Source organism: Dasypus novemcinctus, chromosome 21, assembly GCF_030445035.2.
Source record: "Dasypus novemcinctus isolate mDasNov1 chromosome 21, mDasNov1.1.hap2, whole genome shotgun sequence".
In the NCBI taxonomy this organism is placed as follows: domain Eukaryota; kingdom Metazoa; phylum Chordata; class Mammalia; order Cingulata; family Dasypodidae; genus Dasypus; species Dasypus novemcinctus.
The window spans coordinates 68,283,247-68,307,835 of NC_080693.1; the positions used below are offsets into that span (position 1 = coordinate 68,283,247).

At 39.1% G+C, this 24,589-nt stretch overlaps 1 protein-coding gene across 14 annotated transcripts in view; it reads left to right on the forward strand.

Moving 5' to 3' along the window:
• The window catches only part of TANC2 (tetratricopeptide repeat, ankyrin repeat and coiled-coil containing 2), a 593,508-nt gene that overhangs the window by 542,871 nt on the left and 26,048 nt on the right, over window positions 1–24,589 (forward strand). For all 14 annotated transcript variants that reach the window (XM_071210733.1, XM_071210734.1, XM_071210737.1 and 11 more), the window contains 2 exons: window positions 11,698–11,883; window positions 13,758–13,851. In XM_071210733.1, the coding sequence (XP_071066834.1) occupies window positions 11,698–11,883; window positions 13,758–13,851 (280 nt within the window). The remainder of the gene's footprint in view (window positions 1–11,697; window positions 11,884–13,757; window positions 13,852–24,589) is intronic.

Genomic DNA, 24,589 nt, shown 5'->3' on the forward strand with positions numbered 1-24,589 from the left:
TCATTCTGAGGCATCCAGTACTCTTACCAGGCAAAAAAGTAGAACTCCTGAGACTCCTTTGGAAACTCTCATAATTAAAAAATCTCTTAGATGAAAATTTCTTAAGTGAAATCTCATAGATGAAAATCTCTTTTAATCTTATACAATGCCTAATAAATAGTATCCTTAAAAAAAGAAACCATCCCAATCCCTTAACATTCAACTGAAGCTACTTTCTCAGAAATCACTGGTAACTGAATAGCCAAAACAGTCTTGAAAATGAAGAACAAAGTAGAGTTCTCACACTTCACAATTTCAAAACTTACTTCAAAACTAAAATAACTGGGAAGCAGATGTGGCTCAAGTGACTGAGCTCCTGCCTACCATATGTGAGGTCCCAGGTTTGGTTCCCAACACCTCCTGGAGAAGACGAGCAAGACAGTGAGACACGTGTGGAGCTGGCCCATGCACAGTGCTGATGCGCGCAAGGAGTGCCATGCCACGCAGGTGTGTCCCCCCCGTAGAGGAGCCCCACACGCAAGGAGTGCGCCTGTAAGGAGAGCCGCCCAGCTCGAAACAAAGTGCTGCCTGCCCAAGAATGGCGCTGCACACATGGAGAGCTGACGCAGCAAGATGACGCAACAAAATGAGACACAGATTCCCATGCCACTGACAACAACAGAAGCGGACAAAGAAGAACACACAAATAGACGTAGAGAACAGACAACTGGGGTGGGGGAGGGAAAGGGGGCGAGAGAGAGAGAGAGTGAGAGAGCTGGCACAACAGGCTGGCATGGCAAGTTGACACAACAAGAGACACAGAGGAAACACAATGAGAAATACTACAAAGCAGAGAGCAGAGGTGGCTCAAGTGATTGAGTACCTCTCCCCCACATGGGAGGTCCCAGGTTTGGTTTCCAGTGCCTCCTAAAGAGAAGATGAGCAGATGCAGAGAGCACAAAGTGAATGGACATGGAGAGCAGACAGCGAGCACAAACAATAAGGGGTGGAATAAATAAATTTTTTAAATCTTTAAAAAAAAAACTGAAATAATTGAAACCGTTTGGTACTGGCTTAAGGGTAGACATTTTGACCAATGGAATAGAATTTAGAGTCCTCTAATAAACCCACACATCTATGGCCATTTGATTTTCTTCAAGAGTGCCAAGTGCATTCAAGGGGGAAAAACAGTCTCTTCAGCAGTGGTGCCAGGAAAACTGGATGTCCACATGTAAAAAAATGAAGATGGACCACTACCTCACACCATATACAAAAGTTAACTCAAAATGGATCAAGGACCTAAATATATGAGATTTTTATAAAACTAGAAAACTATTAGAAGAAAACAGGAATATCTTCAGGACCTGTATCTGGTGATGGATTCTTAGGTATGATACAAAAACATGAGTAACAAATGAAAAGACAGATAAATTAGACTTCATCAAAATTTAAGATGTTTGTACTTCAGAGGACATTATCAAAAAAGGGAAAAGACAGCCTACAGAATAAAAGAAAATAGTTGCAAGTCTCATATCTGATAAGGGTTTAATATCCAAAGTACATAAAGAACTCCTACAACTCAACCACAAAAGGATGTACAAACTAATTTAAAAATGAGTAAAGGACTTAAATAGACATTTCCCCTAAAGAAGATATACAGGTAGGAAGTAAGCACATGAAAAGATTCTCACTATCACTAGTCATTATGGAAATTTAAATCAAAACTCAAATAGATACTACTTTATAGCCAATAGAATGGCTATTTAAAAAAAAATATAGTGTTGGTAAGGGTGCAGAGAAATTGGAACCCCAATGTTCATAGCTATTCATAATTGCCAAAAGGTGGAAGCAAGCAACATGTCTATTAACAGATAAATGGATAAACAAAATGTGGTGTATACATACAATGGAATATTATTCAGCAGTAAAAAGGAATGAAGTTCTGATACATGCTACAACATGGATGAACCTAGAAGTCATGCTGAGAGAAAGAAGCTAGACAATAAAAGGACAGATATTATATGACTCCACTCATACTAAATATCTTAAAGAAGCAAATTCTTGGGACAGAAAGTGGCCAGGAGAAGGGTAATGAGGAATTAATGCTTAATGATTCAGAGCTTATGTTTGGGGTACTGAAAAACTTTTGGTAATTGATGATGATAACAATAATACAATATTTGAATGTAATTAATATTACTGAGTTATTTACTTGAAAATAGTTAAAATGGAAACTGTTATGTTATCTATATGTTACCGCAATAACATTTTTTCAATAGCACTTGCCAGTCACCAAATAAAGCAGCTTTTTTTTGATTCCTCATCCCTCTAAATTTCTCCACAGTGTTGGCAATTTTGACCACAATATTTCACAAAACTTTTTTCTTTTTCTTTTTCTTTTTTAGATACCAGGGCCAGGGAATGAACCTGGACCTCGTATGTGGGAAGCCGGCATTCAACCACTGAGCTACATAAGCTCCCCTGAGCTGGTTTTTTCATTTGTTTTGCTTGTTGTTTGTTTTTTTCTTTTAGAGGGCACCAGGAACCGAACCCGGGACCTCCCATGTGGGAAACAGTCACCCAACTGCCTGAGCCACATCTGCTCCCCTCAAAAGTTTTGATATTGTCCTAGTTCTCTTCCTGCCTCCTTGGTTGCTCATCTCTCTTCTTTCTCTAAATGTAACTGTTCACTCATATTTCATCCTTCGGTCTTCTCCATGCACATACTCTCTCCTATGGTTTCAGCATTAAAATCATAGGCTTTAGAATTGAACAGAACCAGGTCCTAGTTCTCCTCCCACCTAAATTCAGATGACTCTTTAACTCCAAACTGCTAACCCCTGAAAATTTTTCTAAGCTCTAGTTTCACATTCCTAACTGCTTCCTGGGCAATTTGGCCCAGATGCCTCAATGGTACCTCACATTAACCTTTCTAAAATCACTTGTCATCTTTATTCTTTCTTAAATCTGGCGTAGCCTCCATTTATCTCAAAACTAAGATTCTTTGACACCTTCCTCACCTCTGCTCTTCTAAATCCATTTATTAGTCAACTCTTCAATTTTATCCTCAAAATAGTTTGAGCAGCTATTCCTTTGTCTCTGTCCCACCTAACACCATCCTCCTGAATTATTCTAGGTATCTTTTTGTGTAACAATCCCCCTTTTCCGATTTTAATTTTACCTACTTCATTGTACACCATCCCCTTACTTTTTTTTAAACAGATCAATTTTATTGATATATATTATTAAAGCATACAATTCATCCAAATGTATCATCAGTGGTATTTGGTATCTTCACATGGTTGTGCATTTATCACTTCAATCATTATTAGAGTATTTTCATTATTTCTGTAATAATAATAATAAACATACAAATAAGAAAATTCTCAGCCTCTCAATCTATGTTTCCCCTGCTATACATAGCTGCTATTTCTGGCTATTCTTGGGCAATTATTCATTTATTTATTTATTTAGCAGTTTTATTGAGGTGTATTCACATACTATACAATCTATCAGTGTGTAATCAATGGCTTTTAGTATAATCACAATGTTGTGCATTCATCACCACAAAAAATTTTTTAATAATTTCATTACTCCAAAAAGAAAAACTCCACACCCCTTAGCAGTCCTTCCCCAGCCCTATATAAGCACTGTTCTAATTTCATCTTCATAAATTGAAAAAAAAATTTTTTTGAGGTGCCAGAGAAAAGGATTAAACCCAGGACCTCATATGTGGGAAGCCGGCATTCAACCGCTGAGCCACATCAGCTCCCCTGAGTTGGTTTTTTCATTTGTTTGCTTGTTGTTTGCCTTTTTGTTTTTTAGGAGGCACCTGGAACCAAACCCCAGACCTTCCATGTGGGAAGCAGGCACTCAACTGCTTGAGTCACATCCGCTCCCCTGATTTATATTTACATTTTGTATAAATGGAATCATACAATTTGTAGTACTTTGTGTCTGGTTTCTTTCAGTTAGTATAATGGATTTTTTTATCTGATATTAATATTTTGTAGTATTAACATACATTTGTTCAACTTCAAAGAAAAACGGTCTTTTATATGCCATTTTACCCATATTCTTACTTCATACATGGTTTCACTATGCTATACAGTTCCATGTTACATTTTTTCAGCTTTCCGCTTAGTAATGTATAGGACTTTAGGCTTTTGCCTTTCAACCACCTTCATACCCACATAATAATACTGCTAGTTACAAACATTATGTTGGACTTTCACCTTTTCCTTTTTAAAGATTAACATGTATCCTTTTTACCAATTCTGCACAAGTTAACCCTCACCTTTCCATTCTTTAACCTCATTCTATTTTCTGGTGATCCCTATTCTAGTTAGTAACTCCATGAGATTACACAATATACTTAGTTCATAGTAGCACAATCATACAGTATTTGTCCTTTCGTGTCTGGCTTGCTTTGCTCAACATAATGTCCTCCAGGTTCATCCATATTGTCATATACTTTACAACTTCATTTCTTCTTACAGCTGCATAATATTCCATCATGTAAATGCGCCACAGTTTGTTTATCCATTTATCAGTTAATGGACACCTGGGTTGTTTCCAGCTTCTGGCAGTCATGAATAACATTGCTATGAATATCAGTGTACAGATGTCTGTTTGTGTCACTGCTCTCAGAGTTCTTCTGGGTATATACCCAGTAGTGGTATTGCAGGGTCATGTCACAAATCTATATTCAAATTCTTTAGGAACTGCCAGACAGTCCTCCACAGATCCTGTACCATTCTGCATTCCCATCAACAGGGAATAAGTGTTCCTATCTTGCCACATCCTCTGCAACACTTGTAGTTCTCTGAGTTTTTAATAGTTGTCATTCTGATAGGTGTGAGATGATATCTCACTATAGTTTTGATTTGCATTTCCTTAATCACTAGTGATGCTGAGCATTTTTTTCATGTGTTTTGGGGTTTTTTTGCCATTTATTTCTTCTTTGGATAAATGTTGGATAAATGTTTATTCAAGTCTTTTGCCTGTTTTTTTAACTGGGTCTTCTGTCTTTTTATTGTTGAGTTTTAGCATTTCCTTCTATATCATGGCTATTAAAACCTTATCAGACATGTGATTTCCATATATTTTCTCCTATGGAGTCTGCTGCCTTCACCACCACCCCCACTTTTTTTTTTTTTTTTTTTTTTTTTTTGAGGTACCAGGGCCAGAGATTGAACCCAGGACCTTGTATGTGGGAAGCCAGCACTCAACCACTGAGCCACATTGACTTCCCTGAGTTGTTTTTATCATTTGTTTTGTTTGTTGTCTGTTTTTGTTTTTGTTTTTTTCTGGAGGCACCAGGAACTAAATCCGGGATCTCCGTGTGCAAGGTGGGCCCTCAGCAACTTGAGCCACATCTGCTCCCCCTTTTTACCCTTTTAACGAAATCCTGTGAGGTACAAAGTGTTTAATTTTGAGGAGGTCCCAATTCTCTTTTTTCTTTTGTTGCATGTGCTTTGGTTGTAAGGTCCAAGAAACCACCACTTACTACAAGGTTTTTAAGATGTTTCTGTACATTTTCTTCTAGTCTTTTTGTGGTCTTGGCTTTTATATTTAGGTCTTTGATCCATTTTGAGTTGATTGTTGAATAGGAAGTGAGATAGGGGTCCTCTTTCATTCTTTTGGTTATGAATATCCAGTTCTCCCATCACCATTTTTTTTTCTATTTTTTTAATTTTTAATTTTATTTCTCTCCCCTTCCCCCCTCCCCACTCTAGTTGTCCGCTCTCTGTGTCCATTCACTATGTGTTCTTCTGTGTCCACTTGTATTCTTGTTAGCGGCACCAGGAGTCTGTGTCTCTTTTTGTTGCATCGTCTTGCTGCGTCAGCTCTCCATGTGTGTGACACCACTCCTGGGCAGGCTGCGCTTCTTTCATGCAGGCCAGTTCTTATGGGGCGCATTCCTTGCGCATGGGGCTCCCCTACGCAGGGAACACCCCTGTGTGGCACAGCACTCCTTGCACACATCAGCACTGAGCGTGGGTCAGCTCACCAGATGGGTCAGGAGGCCCTGGGTTTGAACCCTGGACCTCCCATGTAGTAGGTGGACACTCTGTCAGTTGAACCAAATCAACTTACCAACCATCAACATTTTTTTGAAGAAAACTGTTTTGTCCCATCAACATGGAGTTGGTAGGTTTCTCAAAAACCAATTGTCCAGAGAGGTGAGGGTTTACTTCTGGACCTTTAATTCTATTCCACTGTGTCTATCTTTATGTGAATACCATGCTGTTATGTCTGTTAGGTCTACCTTGTTTATCACATTGTTCAAGTTCTGTTTCCTTGTTGATTTTCTGTCTTGTTGTTCTATACAGTGATAAGTGGTGTGTTGAAGCCTCCAATTATTATTGTAGACTTGTCTGTTTCTCCCTTCAGTTTTGCCAGAGTTTGCCTCATATATTTTGTGGCACGCTGGTTAGGTGCATAGATATTTATGACTGTTATTTTTTCCTGGTGGATTGTATTAATATCTTTTATTAATATATAATGGCCTTCAGTATCTTTTATAACTTTTTTGCATTTAAAGTCTGTTTTGTCCGATATTAGTATAGCTGTCCCTGCTCTTTTTTGGTTACTATTTGCATGGAGTGTGTTTTTCCAACCTCTCATTTTCAGCCACTTTGTATCCCTGGGTCTAAGGTGAGTCTCTTGTAAGCAGCATATGGATGGCTCATTTTTTATTATCCATTCTGTCAGCCTGTATCTTTTGATTGGGCAACTTCATCCATTCACATTCAGTGGTATTACTGTAAGTGCATAATTTACTTTCACCATTTTATTCTTTGGTTTTTATGTGTCTTATCTTGTTTTTGTCTGTCTTTTTACTTTTTTGGTTACCCTTTCTGCTATTCTTTCTTCTATCCTATCCTTCAAACCTCTCTCTCCTGTCTTTTTCTCTCATGCTGTAAGGCTTCCTTTAATATTTCCTGCAAAGGTGTATTCTTTTTTTTTTTTACAAGCTCTCTTAGTTTCTGTTTGGGAATGTTTTAAACTCACCTTCATATTTGAAGGACAGTTTTGCTGGATAAAGAATTGTTGGCTGGCAGTTTTTTTCTTTTAGTATCCTAATTGTATCATACCACTGTCTTCTCGCATCCATGGCTTCTGAAGAGAAATCCTCACTAAGGGCCATCTCTTATATGTGATGGTTTGTTTCTCCCTTGCTGCTTTCAGAATTTTCTCTTTCTCTTTGATGTTTGATATTCTGAGTGTATGTGTCTTGGAGCAGGCCTATTCAGATTTATTCTAATTGGGGTTTGCTGCGCTTCTTAGACATTTAAGTTCATTTCTTTCATGAGAGTTGGGAAATTTTCAGTATTATTTCCTCAAATACTCTTTTTGCCCCTTTTCCCTTCTCTTCTCCTGGAATTCTCATAGCATATATGTTGTTGCCTTTTGTGTTACCATTCAACTCCCTGAGCCCCTGCTGTTTTTTTCAATTCTTATTCTCTCTTTATTCTTTTCTCTCATCAATTTCAGCTCTTCTGTCTTCTGTATCCCTTATTCTTTCTTCAATAATTTTGAGTCTGCTATCATATGCCTCTAATGTGTTTTTGATCTCACCTGTCATTCTTTCATTCCATGAGCTCTGTTACATTTTTATTCAGGTTTTCATATTCTTCCTTGTGTTTGCTCAGTGTCCACCTGATGTCCTTTATCTCTTTAGCCATATTGTCTTTCAGCTCATTAATTTGATTTTGAAAATTTGTGTGCATGTCATTGATTATTTATTTCAAATCTTTCAACTCTTCTGGGTCTTGATATACTCCTTTTCTTGGGCCATTTCTTCCATTTTCTTAGCAGGGCTTATAATATTTTTCTGATGTCTAGCATCTGATTAGGATGGTGAATTAACTCAAATGCTCAATTTCTCTCTCCTTTGTAGGGGTTTAATGGGGGGAACCTGTGTTTTACTGCTGTTGTTTTGTTCTTGGTTTACCCTGTTCTGGGTCTTTTGGATTGTCCCTGTTAGTTGTTCAAATCTGGGCCCTGGACCCATTAATGAGTTACAGACCCACTTCCAAGGGCCTTGGGGAAGGAGGCTGTAAAGGCCAGAAAAAAGTCCTTTTTTTTGTCTTTTCACTCTTTTTTTTTATCTTTTTTTTTTAAAGATACATAGATCACATAAAATGTTACATTAAAAAATAGAAGAGGGGGAAGCGGACTTGGCCCAATGGATAGGGCGTCTGCCTACCACATGGGAGGTCCACGGTTCAAACCCCAGGCCTCCTGACCCGTGTGGAGCTGGCCCATGCGCAGTGCTGATGCGCGCAAGGAGTGCCATGCCACACAGGGATGTCCCCCGTGTAGGGGAGCCCCACGCGCAAGGAGTGCGCCCCGTAAGGTGAGCCACCCAGCGTGAAAGAAAGTGCAGCCTGCCCAAGAATGGTGCCACACACATGGAGAGCTGGCATCAATAAGATGATGCAACAACAAAAAAAAAAGAAACACAGATTCCTGGTGCCTCTGATAAGGATAGAAGCGTTCACAGAAGAACACACAGTGAATGGACACAGAAGAACAGACAACTGGGGGAGGGAAGAATTAAATAAATAAATAAATAAAAATCTTTTTAAAAAAAACAGAAGAGGTTCCCATATACCATACTATCCACACCCCCACTCCTCCCTCATCCACAACTTCTTTCATTAGTGTGGTACATTCATTGCATTTGATGAGTACATTTTGGAGCACTGCTACACAGCATGGATTATAGTTTACATTGTAATTTACTCCCTCTCCCAGTCCATTCAGTGGATTATGGCAGAAAATATGATGTCCTGCATCTGTCCTTGCAATATCATTGAAGACAAGTCAAAGTCCCAAAAATGTCCCAATATCACACCTCTTTTTTACTTTTATACTCTTATTTACTTTTAATTCCCTCACATGCCCTTCTTGCATCTGCCAGCAGATGGTGGTCTTTGGCAGCCATCTAATTCAGTGCCTGGTTGGGGTGTGTTTGCTGCAAAACAGACCCAGTCAGTGTGACAGAGGTTCCTTCCTGGAGGCTAAGAGCCTCGTAATTCAAACTTTCTCAGAGGCATTTCTCCACCCTTTGCTGGCAGCCCCCTTCCCCTTCCCATTAGAAAGTATATCCACTCCCATCTGTGTCCTCAACAACCAGACACTGTCAGTAAAGAGGGAGATTGAGAGGGTCGAATGTCTTTAGTCCCTTGTCAGCTACCAAGGCAAGCAGTGGTATAGTCCCACCCTGCCTGGATGGGCTTATGGGACACAGCAGACCAAACTTGTGGGTCAAAAGCTGAGTCAGCCTTAGGCTATTTCCCTCTCTCTTTCCTGGAGAAGTAGATCCATGGAGCTCCCTTTGTCTATAGCCACCAGCCCAGAGGCCTGAGAATTATAAAGTGTCTATAGTGTGGGGAGGGCGCTGGCATTTGCAGCTGCAGCTTCTAACTCAGTTTTGCTGTCATGATTCTTTTCCTTTGCCCCTCTTTTCTCTGGGCGGTGTTCAGCCTTCCCCTGGTGTTCAGGCCATTTCTTCCTGTCTTCTAGGTATTTTTCTGGGAGAGAAGAGAGTCTCATGTCTTTCTAGTCAGGACTTCTCAGGAGTCCTCCCTTTAAAATTTTTTAATTTTAATAAAATTTTAGACTTTCAAAAAATTGCAAAAATAGTAAAGAGAGTTCCTATATGTCATTCATTCCCCTAATGTTAACAGCTTATATATCCATCATCCAATTATCAAACCAGGAAATTATTATTGATGTGATGCTATTAACTAATCTACCTATCTTATTCAAATTTTTCCCAAATGTGCCTCCAAGTGTCATTTTTCTGGTCCTTGATTCAATCCAGAGTTCCACATTACAGTTATTTGTTGTTGCTTCTTACTCTCCTACAATCTGTGACAGTTTTTCTTTTCTTTTTTATGATCGTTTGACACTTCTGAAGAATACTGACCAATTATTTGGTAGAATGTTCCTCAGTTTTAATTTGTCACATTTTCTTATGATTAGTTGGATTTATATATTTTTATATATTTTTGGCAAGATCATCACAGAAGTGATATTCTGCCTATAGTAATGCAGCACATAAGGAGGTACATGATGTTGATATGTCTTATTACAGGTGATGTTGGCTTTGACCACTTAGTTAAGGTATTGTCTTTCATGTTTCTCAACTCTAAAGTTACTGTTTTTCCCTTTATAATTAAGAAGTATCTTTTGGGAATATGTTTTATACTAAACAGATCATTTGCTTCTCATCATACTTGTATACATTAATTTTAGACTTCATCAATGATTCCTGGCTGCAGCAATTATTGCTGTGGTGTTTGCCTAATAGTGATTTTCCATTTTCATTATTCCTCCAAAATTTATTAATTGGAATTCTATGTAAGGAAGAGTTTTCCCTCTATTTTTTTACTGCTGCAACCCTGGAATCAGCCATTTCTAGTGTATAAAAGCACACTTTTGAGCATGAGAACCCTCAGTGTCTCCCCATTACCTTCCAATTAAAGTCCAGACCATTTAGTCTGGCATTCAGAACTATCTGTGCTCTAGTCCCAAAAGACGCTTTCAACCTTATACTCTAAACTTCCCCTTCAAGTACCTTACCCTTTAAAAAATTAGAATAAATTCATTATTTCCTATCTTAGTTTAGTTGCGATAAACCTTTCCCTCTGAATCCATTCCTGAGTCTAGTTAAGAAGTAATTTTTCCTTCCTATAAAATTTTATTGCAGTTTTTACTTTCTTCATCACATTTATTGTATACTACATTGTTTGGATAAGTTTTTGTCAAATCTGTTGAATCTCCCCACCTTGTTCAAAAGTCCTTTAGAGTAGAATCCATATATTACCATCTTTTTTATCTTTTTATCCTATGTGGTACCTTGCACAGTAGGCATTCATTAATCATTTTTACATGGATGGCTGGGTGGAACTAAAGTAGAAGGGAAAGCCAGAAACAGAATTTAGGCTTCAAGAGCTCTACCTACCACTGGACAGATAACCTGTGTTCCTGCTAGGCAAGGCTACTCATCTGTTGAGACTTGTAGCTAGGGGCCTTCTGGTGGTTTAATCTTAATCAGACTCTTCTTTCAGCCCAAACTTGTAACCAACATTTTAGTTATAATAACTGTTATTGGATCTTGGTCTAGCATTAAGCTCCAAGTGCCTCTAGCCTGTTTTACCAAATCTTTTGAGATTCTGCCTTCCCATTGGGAGACAGGAGTGGTCTTTGCCAAAGTTTGGTGGTCAAATGTGTGATTCATGATAAAAGATAGCATACTTCTCTGGAAGACCAAAAAGTTGGAGCTTCAAATGTTTTTCTTCTCATTCATGATTTCAGAGATACTTTTTGTTGCCAGCAGAGCTACATGTCTCCCAAATTGTGGTCTGAAAAGAGCTATTTGAGGACACGGGAGAATGTACCTCAGGAAAACAAAGCTGGAGCAAGGAATTTTGCTTTTTGTTTTTCTTTTGGTATGAAAAGGAATGTCTGAAAAGACATTTTCCCCAGAGGAAAATCTAACAGTTGCATCTCAGTGATTATCTAGCCCAAGTAGGGAAGCACCTTCTAAATTTGTTCAGAGATTAGTTCAGTGAGTGGGAAAGGATGAATCTTAACAATCTGGACATGTGCAGTAGGCTGCTGTGACTAGACTGGGAGTGCAGCCTTGCCTTTCTGGCCACAAGTCTTTGTTCACATGGATTTCTCTGTGCCCTCCCTTAGGTGGATCACTTGGATAAAAATGGGCAGTGTGCTCTGGTTCATGCTGCACTCCGAGGTCATCTGGAAGTTGTCAAATTTTTGATTCAGTGTGACTGGACAATGGCTGGCCAGCAGCAAGGAGTGTTTAAAAAGAGCCATGCCATACAACAGGCCCTCATTGCTGCAGCCAGCATGGGTTACACTGAGGTAAGAAAGTAGGTGATAAGATTTTTTTTATGCTGTGTTGTGAAGCGCATAGGAAACTGGAAGAGAGGGTTGCGTTATTAGAAAATTTCCAGCCAAATTAATGTAAATCGGCTTTTTGGTCACTGCCCTGAAGGAAAGGAAGATTTAGATTCCATGAATCACTTGACTATTCAAATGCTTTAGACCCTAGAATTAGGAGCATAGAACATGAGAGTTGGAAAGGACCATGGGAATTATCTAATCCAATTGCTCCCCATATTTCCACTCACATTTATTAGATAATGGCACTAAACCTTCGAGGGATTAATTTTTGACCGGCAGTCACATAATTAGACAGTATGGAGTAGGAAGAGTATATTTGGAATCTTAGAACCAGGTTTGCATCCCAGGTTGCTACTCACTAGCTAGCTCTAGACCTTGAGCAATTTACTTAATCTCTTAGAGCTTTGGATTCCCATCAGTAAAGTAAGGCTCCTTTCTACAAAGTTGTTATAAAAGATGTTTGTAAACTGTAAAACATGCAAATGGTATATTTACTAATTTATGTACTCATGATAATAATAAAGTGGCAGAATATGTGTAATTGTTGGTGTGCTAGAAAATGTTTAACAACCATCTCTAAGGGGTCAGGGACCAGGTATGTGTATGTGTATACACATGTTTAAGTTTATTATAGATTTTACTGATATAAATGACACATAGTATACAATTTAGAAATATAGCATTTTCAGGTGAATACTTTTGTTGATTTTTCCCATATTTGTAACCATAGCCAACCTATGATTACAGCATAAAGATGATTTAACAATTGGGGTTGCATTTCCAATTTGTTCTTTTCCCAATAATTTCACTGTTATTGAATCTGATGTGTGATCTACTGTTATGCTATTTCTCACCCTCATACAAATTACATTCATTAAACTGAAACCTTGTTTAGTATTAGCACTAAATCAAACTCTGATATGGAATGTTTGCCAATTTCCAGAGTGTAAACACTCTCACCATAGCCAATTTCAAGCTACCAGTGACATTACTGAACACAGAGATAGAGATGCACAATAGCACCTCATTATGTACTTTTTCTACCACATGGACACAATAAACTTGAATAACTTCAGGAGCATAGATAATAGTAAAATATAGTTAATTAGGAATAATGAGACTTGGGGATTTTAAACCTTTGTTTTAAATATAATTTTTTTGTCATTTAATTTTTAATAATGGCTGTGTTTAACAATGGGCTCACAAAATTCCTGAAAACTTAACAATCACTTCTCATGGGCCACTATATGCCAGCTCCATCACCCCGCTGCATGGGAGGCTCCCGTGAAGCAGTGGCCCTGTTAACTAACTTGATATGTCACCAAAGGAATATTAAGTAAAGTGGGCATTTTTATTATCTACAGGTGATTTTTAAATTTTCTGTACATTCAAATCCCTGGAAACCAACCTATCATTTTCCTTTGTTTTCCTTTACCATCCCCAGAACTGTCCTTGTATTTTTGAGGATAAAAGAAGATAATTGCTCTACTTTGGAGAATTACAGACCCCCAGTTTTCTCCATAATTATTTTCTGTTGTTTTTTTTTGTGGGGGGGCAGGGGTGAGGGATGGCTTATTTAAAATAGGAATGAATAATTTACTAAAATCACATTACTTGAGTGAACTATGATCAAGAGAAATATAAACTATCTAATAGGACAAAGGCACATTATGGTAGCATTGATTTTCTTCACTAAGACAGTTCTGCTTCCTTCTGTGTGCAAGAGATTTAGTGACACGTAGATCATCTAGGTATCTTCCAAATCTTACAGGCTAGTGTCAGCAGCATCGTTTTTCACCTAAAGTTTGAGCTGACACAACTTCTTGTTTCAGATTGTCTCCTACCTACTTGATCTTCCAGAAAAAGATGAAGAGGAAGTGGAGCGAGCACAGATCAACAGCTTTGACAGTCTTTGGGGAGAGACAGGTACTTCTTGTGGACACAGTTGCTCTCTTCTCTCATGAACATGTTGTTTTTGTAAGGACCCTCTATATCTCACATCCTTCTTTTTTCTCTGGCATGCTTTTGGCAGCCTTCTGTATTACACTTTTATATTAGAGCCTGATTCAGCCAAAGTAAAAAGGCAATTTCCCTCTTGATTTTCTTTCTCCTTGGATTCTCTATACCATTAGCACTGGAGTCGTCTTTCAAACAAAACTTTTCTCTCCTCTTTCCAAATATTTTTAAAAGAATGAAATTTTCCCTACAATATGCCAAACCAGAGCAGAAAATAATGGTGGCCTTTTCTCCTTTTTTATTTCATGTTTACACAGGAGTACATATTTCTCCCATGAAAATAACTCTTTCCACCTACATTTATAAACCAGGAAGTTAAATTTTCATCCACACTTTCTGGTTTAGTCCAGTGTTACCATGTGAGAGTGGCATCTGACACAATCAAATGGACACTTGTGAATCAAGTGCTGTCTGGATGTAAAATGAGGATACACCCTGGGACACGCAGCCCATGCAATTCCTCTTGGACTGTAGCAAAGCAATATCTATATCACTTGGTACTTACTGCACAAAGAGAAGCCTCTTCCTTGTGGCTTTTGCAGGACATGATTATTTGTTTTCTCCCAAGTCTAAACTAAAGCATCTGAAGAAACATTAGTATCCTTGATATGTTTTTATGAAACCCAGGCAATTAAAATTGTAGAGTCACCACAGATATGTGTCATATTTGCCAGGAGAAGCAGACCAACATTGAAATGGCCAATTTAGGGAGAATATTTTACTAAAGAAGAGTATGCATTTTAGTTAAGGTCAGAGTGTTATTAAAAATAAGAGAAGACACTTGAACTTGTTTTAAACATATAATGACCTATTGAATTGTGATGTTTTCTTCCATGACAAAATCTTATATAGGTTTCATGGCTTCTTTGACATTATGTGGAATGGTCCAAAGCTTAGGAATTTGCTTTTCAAACAATCTCTCCTTCTGTAAGAGACAAAGGGAACAGATGCCAGGCAGCTGCAGCTTAAGAACCCATGACAGATTAAAGGAAAATGTGCAGCTGGAAGCAGCTGCTGTGTCTGTGATCACACCCAGAGGGAAGCCAGAGGACAAACTGAAGGGAAGGGGCTGATCAGGACATCAACATTTCTGGAGTACATATATATGACCCTCAGCTGCAGAAGTGGCTTGTTGGTTTACCTCTGCATCAGCAAAATCCACCCCAACACAGTGTTGTCATATCTCCCAACAGACCCCTTGTTGCCGAGGCCATGGGCATATAACTGCTGAGGAGGGCAAATAATAATAATAATAGCTGCCTAATCATAATAATAGATAGAAAATTGAAGAGTAGCACTTTCTAGTGCTATGCTTAAAAGAAACGCTTAAAAATGTTCAAGAAGGATGTGAACTAAATAGAGGACTTACTTTTATTGATACGAATGTATTAGAATAAAACTCTGTTAACTCAGTTTTAAAAATACTTTGTGCTTTAAGGAGTGCAATATTTTTTTATATTCATTTCATGCATATATACCATATCTCAAGATTTTAAAAATCAGAACTTCATGTCAATTTGCTTGTAATCAGAATTATGTTGTATTTAACTTGATATTTATATGTAGTAATTTCAGTCTTATTAATATAAAATGCTGAGTTAGGAATCAATGCATTTGTGATACAATTTGTATGTTTATGAAAATTTGACTACAGAGAAATTTCTGGAAAATAATATTGTCTTTACTGTATGAAAATTACACTATAACTCATCATCTCTAGTATAGAATGGACTTCTATCTACAGTGATAGGCTGAACCAAGTATCTATGTTTCTTACTAACTTTCAGCACGTACTCACTTAAAATCTATAATGACATGTTGAACTGTGATGTTTCCTCCCGTGACAAAATCTTCCATAACAGGGAATGAAGGTCTGGGACCTGCAGCTAGCTGATAAGGTCTTCATATCTGCAGCACTGGCCTAAATGACACAGTTTTTAACCTAAGGAAAATATTGTGGTCACGATGTTTCTAACAATCTATCACTTTTACTATATTGAATCAAAGACACCTCTACCTATAAGAAACACCATTATCAAAGACACCTCTACCTATAAGAAACTCCATTACTTTATATGCCACTATAAAAGGAGAAAAAAAAAAACAAACTGACACAAATCTTTATTTTCACGTTAAGTGTAAAGTGCATTGCCTTTTCAGAGATGTTAAGATGTGGCGGGGAAAGAGTACATCTTAGAATCAGTGAAAAATGTCTTATCATATAATGAAATATTAATTGATATGTAATTTTTGCATATTGGATTTTCTAAAAGCAGGTCACTAGAATATCCTAGTTGCTATCATCCTCATTTTGCAGCCACTTTATCTTCCAGATAGCATCTTCCAACATTCCAGCTTTCACCTTCTGATTGATGCCCTCCCTCCCACAAGGTTTTCACAGACGTAGTTTGTACCTTCATCCTTTTTTGCCTAGATGACTACAACTGTCTCCTAACTGACCTCCTTCTTCTATCTTTGCCCTTTGTTATCCTCTCCCAGATGTCAACCAAAGTGATCTTTTTAAGCACAGTCCGTCCATGTCACTTTCCTGCTTACCAAATTGACCACCTATAGAATAAATTCTACAGAGTAAATTTTTAGGGAATGCTTTCCCAGAAGGTTGGAGTCCTTTTTAAAAATCTAAATATGAGAAGATTTTTATTCTTTTTCTAAAAGAAAAAAAAAAATTCTTGGGAAGTAGATGTGACTCAAGCAATAGGCTTCCACCTACCGCAAGGGAGGTCCCAGGTTTGGTTCCTGGTGCCTCCTGGAAAAGGTGAGGTGGCAAGGCAGGCAGGTGCAGCGAGCTGACGCAACAAGATGATACAACAAAAGAGACACAAAGAGGAAAGGCAGTGAGAGACAGGGAGCTGAGGTAGCTCAGGTGATTGAGTGCCTCTCTTCCACATGGGAGGTCCTGGGTTCAGTTCCCAGGGCCTCCTAAAGAGAAGATGAGCAGACATAGAGAGCACACAGAAAATGGACACAGAGTGGACAGTGACCATAAACAATGGGGGGTGGGGGGAGGGGGGAGGATAGATAGATAGATAGATAGATAGATAGATAGATAGATAGATAGATAGATAGATAGATTCTTTAATGTAACATAAGAAAAACAACCGTGATCTCCAGCCTCATCAGCTGCCTGTTCATGCTGTTTCCCACCTCAGTGCCTTTATACAGGCTCTCCTTTTGCCTAGCTTACCTTCTTCCTTGCCCTTATATGCCTGTAAATCTCCTATTTATTTTTCAAAATCTAGCTCCGATTGTTGTCTCTTCCTTGGAGACCTTCTCAGATACTTTTTCCTCAGTGCTACCTCCATATCATGGACATATCACTACTGTACTTATACTGTATTGTAATATATTTGTTTATTTGTCTTGTTTCCCTTACTCAACAATAGGTTCCTTGGGGGCAGGGACTCTCTTTTTTACCTCTGTATATTATTTATCCTTAACACCTATCACAGTGTCTGACAAATAGCCTAATAAATGCTTAACTAATTAATGTTGTTTTCGTAGCAGTGATCCATTTATGTCTCCCCAACCACCTCTCTTTTTCAAGGTCGAAAATAAGTAAACGAAAGAGCCATTTGTTTCACTGCATTTATATGGAGTATCCACATCTTATCCAAGCAGACTTCCAAATCTGAGCTGCAGCCTATCTGCCTCTTCAAACTCCTTAGATGTTTCCTTTTGAGAAAGGACCTTTACGTCACATAACCTCATCAGATCCTAACAAGCTAGGGAACAGATTCTATTACTGGTATCTTAGGAAGAGATTAGGCTTCTAACTGCCGAGTTTGTTCTAAGAATCAGTTTGTTATTTTACAGAATTGGCTTTACCTTAGTCTCCTTTCTTTCAAAAAGTTTTACAGTTTTTGATAAGACTTGTATAAAATCCAGCTAAAGCAGCTCCTTGCTGATGGATTTTGAAAAGTCCAGATTCCATCTTACATAGTTGCATTGTTTATTGCTGAGATGAAATTGGCTAACTCCCCTAATGATCATATCCAGCTATCGGCTAAAGCCTGCTGCTAAATTACATCATAACCTAAGCAACAGAGATGGTACAACAAAGAAAATGACCAAATAGAACATTCCTTTTCATATAAGTGTGTTATCCTATGGAAAGAAATGGGCCAGCCAGAGCACTGTCATTCTAGGTTAGAGTGGGACAATGTAGGTAGGCAGTGGTTATGAATTTTCAGCTGTGTTCTGTGAACTGGCACCATTTGTGAGAGACTTAATCCTGAAATCCTGTCTATTTTTTCTCCAGGCACTATAAATTCTTTTGTGATAAAGAATGTATTTTACCCACCCACACACAAACAATATTAAAAGGGAGATTTGCTGAAACCCTATCACCTAAGTAGTTACTTTAAATGGGATCAGAATATTTAAGTTAGAAATTTTCCAAATGGTTTGTTTTATGCCTGAATAAGATTATTTTATAATTCCTTGGTTGTTTATTCTGCAGCTGAATAAATCCTCCTAGATTCCTGAGCAAATAATAAACTCTGAGTTCTAACTTTTTTAGAAAGAAAGTAAAAAACAATGATTTGTTTTATAGTGTCCCGTTTTAAGCATGAAGGAATTGAGGATTTTGTGCCTGGCTTGCTTCACTCAACATAACATCCTCCAGGGTCATTCATGTTGTCATATGCTTCACAACTTCATTTCTTCTTACAGCTGAATAATATTTCATCATGTATATATACCAGTTTGTTAGCCATTTATCAGTTGATGGACACCGGATTTGTTTCCATCTTTTGACAATTATGAATAATGTCACTATGAATATTGGTGTGCTGATATCTGTTCATATACCTGCTCTCAGGTCTTCTGGGTATATTCCTAGTAGTTGTTATTGCTGGGTGACATGGAAGATCTGTTTCTAACTTCCTTAGGACCCACCAAGAAGATATCCAAAGTGGTTATAACAGTCTACATTTCCACCAATAGTGAATAAGCATTCCTATCTCTTTACATCCTCTCCAGCTTTTTAAATCATTTGATTAAGGTTTTTTTGTTTTTGTTTTATAAGTAAGTTAGACAAGAGTTTAATAAGGACAAAGTACACAATCAAGATGTGAGTGCAGGCATGCTCAAAGGGAGAGATGTGCCTGCTCTCTCTAAGGGTTTCTGGTTTTATTGGCTATCATGGGAGTTAGGGTCTGCTCTGATTGGTATATTTATTTAAGACAAAACAGGGGAAACTCATTGGTGATTTGTTTTCTAAGGTTATTGTCTGGCAGTGGTTGGCTTCTGGCTGCTGTGCACAAGCCCTGCTGGTGTTTACTGCCCAAAGTATTTATGAAAGTAGGTGGGTGGTAGATGGCCCTTTCTGTTTTTCCTTCTTTTTGCTGGGTGGATGTTGCAAGTTGCATTCCCATAACTTGTTTGCATGAGTCCAACAACTGTTGCCTCAGTATTTCCTACTAGGTGGTGCTTGCGTTTGCTCATGGTTTTCTGCCCCTCCTCCTCAGGTCCCTATTCTGTCCTGCCTCAGACACCTCCTGAGAGAGTTGTAGACCCTTAATCTTAAGGGGAGGAGCTGAAGAGTGAGGGTCATTCTTCTGTATCTGCTTCCTGCTGATTAGGGATTGTAGTCCCTGCCTGACAGTGGATAAAACTCTCTCACAACACTATTCAGGTGGGGAAAAGTGTCCGTTGCAACAGTTGGAACTGGATGAAATCCATACATGATCAGAAGTTTGTTTTGGGATACATTGACCCTGGAAGAGATAAACTGTGTTAGGTGTTTTAAAATGCAGGGGCCTATTAGGAGTATTAGGAAGATTATTGTTAGGGGGCCAAGGGAGGTTGGAAAATAAGGAGAAAGGTTGTTCATTGTTATTAGCAGCTTCATTTAGCCTAGTGGCTCTTTCTCTAAGGTTTTTTTTTAAGATATATTTTATTTATTCATCCCTCCCCCCTCCTCTTTGTGCTCACTGTCTGCTTTCTGTGTCCATTCATTGTGTGCACATCTTCTCTTTAGGAGGCACCAGGAACCAAAGCCAGAACCTCCCATGTGGGAGAGAGGTGCTCAATCCCTTGAGCCACCTCCACTCCCTGCTTTGTTGTGTCCCTCAGTGTGTTTCCCCTTTATATCTCCTTGTTGCATCATCTTGTTCAGCTCGCCACACCAGCCCATCATGCCAGCTTGATGTCTTACTTGTCTTCTCTAGGAGGCACCAGGAACCAAATCCAGACCTCCCATGTGGTAGGTTCTTGAGTCCAGCTCAACAAAGGAACAACTTGAACAGGAGGTGCCTCAGAACTTAAGAAAGAGACACAAGAATTAAGAAAAGATGGGAACAGGGGACTCAAAGTCTCAAGGACTAAGAGCCTCAACCCAAACTTCCACATCATATTTATTGAATATTTCGGGGATGGGAGTATAGCTGCTGTTTTTACTCTTTATTTTATTTTTATTTTTTAAAGATTTATTTATTTCTCTCCCCTTCCATCCCCCCTGCCCCCCGTTACCTGCTCTCTTGTGTCCATTTGCTGTGTGTTCTTCTGTGTTAGCTTGCATTCTCAGTGGCACCGGGAATCTTTGTCTCTTTTTGTTGAATCATCTTGCTGCATCAGCTCTCCGTGTGTGCAGCACCACTCCTGGGCGGGCAGCGCTTTTTTCATGCAGGACGGCTCTCCCTGCGGGGCACACTCCTTGCACGTGGGGCTCCTCTATGTGGGGGAGACCCCAAGGTGGCATGGCACTCCTTGCACGCAGCAGCACTGCACATGGGCCAGCTCATCACATGGGTCAGGAGGCCCTGGCTTTGAACCTTGGACCTCCCATGTGGTAGGTGGATGCTCTATCCACTTGAGCCAAATTTGCTTCCTTCTTTTTTTAATACAGACATTTAGGGCTATAAATTTCCCTTTCAGCACTGCCTGTGCTGGATCCCATAAGTTTGATAAGTTATGTTCTCATTGTCATTCATCTTGAGATATCTACTAATTTCTCTTGCAGTTTCATCTTTGACCACTGATTGTTTAGATGTGTGTAGCTTAGCCTCCATATATTTGTAATTTTCCTCTTTCCCACCTATTATTGATTTCCAGCTTCATTACCTTATGAAGATTCTTTGTATTATTTCAGTCTTCTTAAATTTATTGAGAGCTGTTTTGTGGCCCAACATGTGGTTTACCCTGGAGAAAGCTCCATGAGCAATTGAGAAGAATGTATAACCTGCTGATTGGGGATGCAGTGTTCTGTATACGTCTGTCAAGTCCAACTCATTTATCATGTTGTTGAAGTTCTCTCCCCTCTTGTTGATGTTCTGTCTAGTAGTTCTGTCTATTGATGTATGTGGTGTGTGGAAGTCTCCAACTATTATTTTCAAGATATCTGTTTCTTCTTTCAGTTTTTCCAGAGTTTGCCTCATGTATTTGGGGCATGCTGGTTAGGCACATAGATATTTATGACTGTTCTCTTTTTTGGTGGATTGTACTTTTTATTAATATATAATGGCCTTCTGCGTCTCTTTTCACTTTTTTCATTTAAAGTCTGTTTTGTCTAATACCATTATAGCTACCTCTGCTCTCTTTTGGTTACATTTGCATGAAATAACTTTTTCTAACCTTTCACTTTCAGTCTGTTTGCATCCTTGGTTCTAAGGTGAGTCTCCTGCAGACAGCATGTGGATGGCTTATATTTTCTTATCGATTCTGTCAGCCTGTGTCTTTTGATTGGGGATTTTAATCCATTAACATTCAGTGTTAGTACTGTAAAGGCATTACTTACTTCAGCCATTTTATCCTTTGGCTTTCATATGTCTTATCTTATTTTTGTCTTTTTACCCTTTTGGTTACCGTCTCTGATAGTCTTCACTTCTACACTCTCCTCCAAGCCTCCCTCTCTTGTCTTTTCTGGCTGCAGAACTCCCTTTAGTATTTCCTGCAGAGATGGATTCTTGTTATGAACTCTTAGTTTTTGTTTATCTGTGAGTATTTAAACTTACTGTCATATTTGAAGGACAGATGTGCCGGATAAACAATTCTTGGCTGGCAGTTTTTCTCTTTCATTACCTCAGGTATAACACACCATTGCCTTCACACCTCCATGGTTTCTGAAGAGGGATCCACACTAAGTCTTACTGGATGACCCTTGTATGTGATGTTTGTGATGTTTCACTTCTCCCTTGCTGCTTTAGAATTTTCTCTTTATCTTTTGCATTTTGGTATTCTGAATGTTATGTGTCTTAGGGTAGGTCTATTTGGATTTATTCTAATTGGAGTACGTTGTCCTTCCTGGACATGCATGTTCATGTCTTTCATGAGAGTTGGGAAATTTCCAGCCATTAGTTCCTCAAATACTCTTTCTGTCCCTTTTCCTTCCTCTGCTCCTTCTGAAAGTCCCATGACACTTACACTGTCGTGCTTCATGTTATCATTCACCTCCCTAAGCCCATGCTCAGTTTTTTTCCATTTTTTTCTCTCTGTTCTTCTCTCTCTTCACTTCCAGCAGTTCTCCTCTGCATCACTGATTCTTTCTTCTATGATTTCAAATATGCTGTTGTATACCTGTTTTTTGTTTGGTTGGTTGGTTTTGTTTGTTTGTTGTTTTGCGGTACCAGGGCTGGGGATTGAACCCAGGACCTTGTATGTGGGAAGCCAGCACTCAACCACTGAGCCACATCAGCTCCCTTGAGTTGGTTTTTTGTTTGTTTGCTTGTTTGTTTGTTTTGTTTTGTTTTTAGGATACACTGGCAATTGAATCCAGGACTTCCCATGTGGGAAGCAGGTGCTCAACCACTTGAGTCACATCCAAACCCCTCTTTTGTATTTTTAATCTCACTTATTGTCTTTCATTCCCATAAACTCTGTTATTTTTCTACTCAAGGTTTCAGGTTTTTCTTTTGGCTCACCCCATGTCATCTTTTTTATTTTATCCCCCACTCTGTGGCTTTTGCCTGCTGTTTGCTCTCTGTGTCCATTCACTGTGCATTCTTCTGTGTATCTGTATTTATTTTTATTTCTTTTTCCCTCCCCCCCTTGCAGCTTGCTTGTTGTTTTTGCTGTCTGTGTCCATTCACTGTGTGCTCTTCTTTGTTTTTACTTATCTCCCTTTTTGTTGTATCACCTTGCTCAGTTGGCTCTCCATGGCGCTTATGGGCCGGGAGGCTGTCCGCAGCATGCGGGCAAGCCTGCCTTCACAAGGAGGCCCCAAGACACGAACCCAGGGCCTCCCATATATATAGTAGATGGGAGCCCAACTGATTGAGCCACAGCCACTTCCACTCATCCAGTGTCTTCTTAATGTCTTTTATTTCTTTAGTCATGTTGTCCTTCAACTCCGTGATTCAATTTAGGAGACTTGTATAAACATCATTAATTAGTTATTTCAAGTTCTATGTCTTGTCTTTGTTTGTTCCTTTGCCTCAGTCATTTCTTCTTTGTTCTTAGTATGGCTTGCAATTTTTTGCTGACATCTGGGCATCTGATTATGATGCTCAGTTTACTCTGATATTCAGTTTCTCTCTTTTGCCTAGGGATTTGCTATTAAGTAGCTATGTGCTATCACTTGTCTTTGATTCTTAGTTCAACTTGTTCTAGATACTTAGGATTTCCCCTGTTTAACTGCTCAAAGCAGGGTTTAGGGCCCAGTAATGGGGTACAGGCCAGTCTTCAAAAGCCTTGGAGAGGGTAGGCAGTAAAGGTACTAGATTGCCTCTTGTATTTATTTCTCCCAATTTTCTTTGTATGCACTTTCCTACTTTGCCAGCAGATGGCACTCTTAGACCACTCATCTCAGGCCCCAGACTCTACGGGAGTGCATTTGCTATAACCCACTTGGGCAGGACAGCAGTGTCCTCAGAGCCAGCCAAGCCTTACAAACAAACTTTCTCAGAAGCTGCTTTCCTCCCTTGGCCAGCCACACCCTCTCTCCCTCTGAGTCTTCAACAACCAGCCAGGGCAGTAGAAGCAAATTAACTTTAGCTCCCTGCTGGCTCTCAGGGCAAGCATGTCACCACCCCACTTGGCCTAGAAGTGTGCAACCCCTCCAATACAGCAGACCAAGTTTACTCGCCAAAATCTGAATTTGCCATAGGCTGTGTCCCTTCTTCTCCCCAAGGACCACTGCAACCCTCTCAGTATGTAGCTGCCTTCCAGGGGCCAGAAGACCCAGTGCTCTTTGCTCCAAAGTTGGGTGGATGGCCACCAGCAGCTACTGCTGCAGCTTTACTCATGGGATTCTTCTAGCCAGTGGAGATTCCTTTCCTTTGCCCCCCTCTCTTCTGGCTGGTTGTTGAAACAAATGCACTCCCCTAGAGTCTGGCCTAGGGCCTAGTCCTAAGCCCTCGAACAGTCTTCTAGACAGTTTCTGCCTGTCCTCTAGCTATTTTTCTGGGAGAGAAGTGAGGCCTCTGCTTCTCTAATCATCCATATGTCCAGAAATCCAGATAGAACTATTTTTTAAGAGTAAATATATCTTCTAAAATTGTCATGTTTTACTTCATAAGCCCTCTTTATCCTTGGGGAAGTCGTACTTGAAGACTTGAAGGCTTATAGTATTAGAAATTACAGGTAGTTTTAAGGTTTGCATATGAGTTAAGTGCGGTTAAATCTGGTTAAGACAAAAAGCCAAAATTTGCAATAGAAGAAAATTACAAGTGACCATTTTATTTGAATTTCA